Raw genomic sequence first — 4,674 nt, 5'->3', positions numbered from 1 at the left:
ATGGGAAATGCTAAATATCTTTCACTTCCACCTTCCATTTCAAGGCATGTAGTAAAAAAAACTCTTAGTCTTCAGTGAACCAGAAAAATTAAAGTTTATTCCACCAATTAAAAAAGCCACAGTGGTTCCAAACACAGCTTGTTATCTTGACCCTGCAGCTGACTAAGCAAATGAAGACCATATGTCTGTGAAAAACACTTTTTGTGGAGCCATGACTTAAGGAATTAGCTACAGAAAGAGTGGCAGGTTGGAGAATTGCTGCAGTTCTGTCCACTAGTGCCTCTGGTTTTGTGGAACTTACATGGTGCAACAGCAGACCCTGCTGTGGCCACACTGGCCTTGGGAACATGCCTTTGGTCCTTCAGGTGGTAGCAAATTATCTGGTCTTTCATCTTGAGCACATTCTGCCCATGCATGCACAAAATGAAAGGAGGCTTTACTTCAATTTTATGCCACCAATTACTTAGTTCAGCATCCTTTGGACTTACTTCTGAGGAAATTCAGTTAATTTTATGTATATTCTATTGGGAAATCAAAATCACAAGAGATGGGGCAACTGAGACACTTTTAAAAGATGGTTTATTGCCTCATGGCATCAGTCTCATAGAAGGATGATACATTAAAGGTCTGTTACATTTAATGCCATAAAATAAGAAGCTGTCTAATTTCTTGGTTTAGTGCCTTATGTTAATTTTTTAGCCAATTGCATACTTCTACAAAACTTGGTAACATCTTTTTACACCAATCATTAATTGCTTTACTTTTGTGCCTTTGCTGCAATGTGTCATTTTTAACCAATCATATAACACTTCACAAACCTACATTGATATATCTTAAGCTTCTAACTAACTTTATAACGTGTTTTATTGCTAAACTTTAAAATCTTTTACTCACTTAACATATTGCTTAGCTTACATATCTGCATAATGCATATCTGTTTGCTTAAAACATATTTCTACTTAAACTATGAACTTATATTCTTGTTTTATGTCTGTTTTATTTTCACTGTCCTGATTCTCCAAGCTTTCTCTAAGGCCTTAGGTCAAACATTGTATCCATCTTTATCTTTGAGCCTGTATGCACAAGGCCCTGAGAGCACTCTGTACTTGCAATTCCCACATATCCCACCTACACTGTACTCCAGCTCTATTTAGAGTGCATGAGGTTTTTTCCATTTTTAAAACCTCTTTGATACTGATTCCATGAAGACTAAATGCCATGGCTAGAAGTTATTGCTGGAGGACTCAAAACAGATGGGGATGGGGAGGGCAACCACAGAATGCTTCAGCCAAATCCAAAGCGTATCTTGGATTTTGGGACCTCTTCTCTTTTTTTTTTGCTGTTTTCCTCTGTAGTATGTAAAATCCTGCTTCCTGCCACTTCTTGTCCTACACCCTTCCTGTCAATTGAGATGGGCAGGAGCTAGAACAGAACACCATGAGAGATTTTGTGACTTGTATCTCTGACAGGTTTCACCAGAATTACACTTGGGTTGTTTAGTCTGTAATGACAGTATGCACTATGCAGTGGAGTGAAGAAGTAAGCCCAGGAAACCCTTCTGTAAAACCCCCACAATGGCTTGAAATACTTCTTGAAAGTAATTTATCACTTGCTGAGAGCAAACTTGAGTTAGGATTATGGCCACCTGAAAGGGTAGAAAATGAAACAAATTTAATATAATGTTTTTAGAAAATGACAGCTAGCATTTTATTTTTTAAATCCTTAAAATGTTAAATTTGCTGCAGATTAAATACATGTGTGGTATTGCCATGATTATCTGATCATATACACGTTAACAGATTGAATTTGAGTGCTATAAAATCTTAAGAATCTGAAATTTGGACTTACTCCGACAATAATGGGTTGTTTCTAAGGAGCTTTTGTAAGGTATATCCTGTGGATATAAAAATGGCAAGAGTTTATTCTCCAATGTCTTACTAATACAAAAAATATTTCTCTTGGAGAGAAAGTTCTTTTGGGATTTCTGAGGAAGTTACCAAAATTCATCAAGTTTTTCTTTAGTCGCATTGCTATGAAGAATGGAAAAAGAATTAATATCTATCTCTTTCTGTCCAACACATTTTATTAATTTTTGGTAGTATGTAAATAATAAAAATAATTCAAAACAGGATGAGTGATATATAAGCCTGCTTTCCTGCAGATGGATAATCTTATTAATAAAAAACCCCAAAACAGTAAAAATTACCTGTGGCAATGTTGTTGAGCATTTCCCCACTCAGAGCAAGGGAGATTAAAGACTCCTGAGCTTCATTTATAAATTAGTTTTAATTAGAGGGGAGGAAACAATAAACAAAAAAAAAAAAAGTTTAAAAGGCAGTTTCAGTATTGGCAGCTACTCTGGTAATAGAAAAACCAATACAGTTGCACATTGAGACTAAAAAATATCTTTTAAAAAACATTTATGTGCAATTTCTGGATCTCAGTGAACACAGTCTATTCTCTGGAGCCTATGGGATAAGGCTCTAAATTTCCTTGGCCTGGTAAACCCATAAGAATTCATTTTCTTTCTTCTCTAGTGTCAGCTCTTGTTTGTGCTGAGCTACTCACATTCTGCTTCAAGTACAAGTTGTGGAGGAGGTGCCCTTGCAGTGGAAGATGGACTTCCCTACCCACAGATAACTTCTGGAAGGATGTGCTAATCACAAATATGCTGTTCCTCCCAGTCCCAGAACCTTACATGAGTGGGTCATTAGTGGGAGACAGGGGCTACACAAACTTTCAGAGATCCATGTGACAATAGCCATGGTTGATTGTTTGGACCTTCCTTATAGAGCAGGTTTGAATCTGCAGCTTAAGAGAGCTGATTGGTTGGGATGTCAGATGTCCAGCTCTCTGACCATTGATATCTGCATTTAGGGCTCAATGACACAGGCTGAAGGTCTCTGTGTAGGTTTGAATCCAACCAATCTTTGTTTACCTGAGGACTTGTTTACTTCTAGGCTGCTTGAGTCTGGGGGGCAACTTCAGCCCAGCTTGCAGGTTACACTTACAGAATATATTCTCATGAGATTCAAAACCTGAGTTAGATTTATTTTTTTGATCATTAATTCACACTTTTACTGGTGCTGTCAGCAAATCAAAAATGTTCTTGCCTTAAGAAAGTCATCTTCATCTGTAAGAAAACTGACACCAGGGTTATACAGAAAATCTTGGGACCTTACAGGTAATACGGCTATAATTAAAAAATAGATAAATACAGTCCCAAAAAAGGAAACTATAAAAATGAAATCCTACTTAATTTAAAAGTTGACTTCGCATTTGTAAATCACTTAAATTCAAAGTTTTAAAAAAATATTAACAAGAGGAGTAAGAGCTTTTGATAGAAATGAGACATTATCTGATTATGCATCTTGTAGACTCCTGATACTCCTGATACAGCTTACAAGTGACATAGTGAAGTGCTCTCTTTTCTGAGATTTTCCCATGTCATGGTGCTTCTCTGTGATGGCAAAGCATCTGTGGGAAGGTGAGGAGTTCCACAGTGCAGAGAGGGTTGTAGCAGGTCTTAGCCCACACGAGCAATTTCCGAACACGTCTTTGAGGGGTCGTCCTTCTGCACCACATCATAGTCACAGCGCTCTTTGTTGAAAACGGCTTTACATTTCTTATTGTCGTAAGAAACAGGAGTAAAGTAGCTGTCAGTGTCAAAGAGAAACCAAATGTCAGCTAGAGAGCTTTCACTAGCTCTGCGACATGGATGAGAAAAGGCTCTCTTGTGCCCTTACAGACCCATTTATCCCCAGCAAGGGAAAGCTGCAGTCATCCTACAGGCAATGAGGGTACCAAGAAGTTCAAACTTACAGGGTACAGCATCCCATTCCATCTTTGTCACAGTAACATTTGAGGCAACCTTCTGTCCTCTCAATGTGTCCAAAGGGATACAGTTTTCCATTCATCATACAGCCTGTATGAGACAGCAGCAAAACAGAACATGTTCTTCAAGCCTCCACCCAAAGGCTGGAGAGTTTAAAATTTATTTCAGCTCTTCTGAAAATGCTATTCCGGGCAAGAGTAAAGTGCAAGGATTTGGGTTCTATTCTCTCAACTCCTGAATGAGCTCCATGTGCTGCAACAGCAATAGCCACCCACCACCAATTGCAATAACATTGCTGCAACCATACACAGCCACTGGGAAGATTTTGTTTTCTCTTACTTTCAGCAACTTGCTGCTGGAGCCCCCTATTTGTGTGTTGGCAATGTCTTCCCCCTCCCTTGTATTTGAGCCCTTCCTGGCAGCTCCACATAGAGCCAAGTTATAAAATAGCCATCAGGTCAGAGAACCTTCCTTATTTCTACCTTTGTAGGGCCATCCTGGCTTTCTGAATTCTAACATGCAGCTTGCATCACCCAGGGTCACTATGCTGTCCATCACAACTAAGAAAACCAGAAAGCTCTTCTGTAGAGAAAAAGAAGCAGATGGTAATTTCTCCTGTTTATGAATCAACATGTATTATAGAAACTACTGCCTGCTCTGTAGAACTTCTGCCATTCCTGATATGCTCATCAAAGCTAGTTCTTGATGTATGTACCTCTGGGATGCCATGATTACAAATTACAGGAAAACTAGGCCACAGGTCAGTCTATTTATCATTACCTAACTATTGATTCTCGTTCTGCAAACACCTTTAGAGGCTTAAAGACATGGAACAGGAC

General features: G+C 38.6%; 1 protein-coding gene across 2 annotated transcripts; it reads right to left on the bottom strand.

The window, feature by feature from the left end:
• Window positions 1-562: 562 nt before the first annotated feature.
• Window positions 563-4,470, bottom strand: LOC148223021 (beta-microseminoprotein-like). Of its 2 annotated transcripts, XR_015805152.1 has the most exons (5): window positions 4,318-4,470; window positions 3,823-3,925; window positions 3,405-3,656; window positions 1,849-1,894; window positions 563-1,645 (listed from the first exon to the last, which is right to left on the bottom strand). XR_015805152.1 is itself a non-coding variant. In XM_088169072.1 (3 exons), the coding sequence occupies exons 1-3, from the start codon at window positions 4,466-4,468 to the stop codon at window positions 3,527-3,529; spliced, it is 384 nt and encodes a 127-aa protein (XP_088025198.1). In that variant the 5' UTR covers window positions 4,469-4,470; the 3' UTR covers window positions 2,064-3,526. The 2 variants fall into 2 exon arrangements, 1 of the variants encoding a protein (XP_088025198.1); XM_088169072.1 differs by lacking the exons at window positions 563-1,645; window positions 1,849-1,894 and having other exon boundaries at window positions 2,064-3,656.
• Window positions 4,471-4,674: the final 204 nt, after the last annotated feature.

The sequence above is a fragment of the Sturnus vulgaris genome, chromosome 8 (assembly GCF_052056855.1).
Source record: "Sturnus vulgaris isolate bStuVul1 chromosome 8, bStuVul1.hap1, whole genome shotgun sequence".
Classification (NCBI taxonomy): Eukaryota; Metazoa; Chordata; class Aves; order Passeriformes; family Sturnidae; genus Sturnus; species Sturnus vulgaris.
This window is presented reverse-complemented; position numbering and strand designations above follow the sequence as displayed.

Coding starts and splice junctions, on each gene's coding strand:
- LOC148223021 (XM_088169072.1), bottom strand. CDS start 4,468: ATGTTGATTCATAAACAGGAGAAATTACCATCTGCTTCTTTTTCTCTA. Junction 3,926..4,317: donor GCCAGGATGGCCCTACAAAG/GTAGAAATAAGG, acceptor TGTCTCATACAG/GCTGTATGATGAATGGAAAA. Junction 3,657..3,822: donor GGAATGGGATGCTGTACCCT/GTAAGTTTGAAC, acceptor TGACACTGACAG/CTACTTTACTCCTGTTTCTT.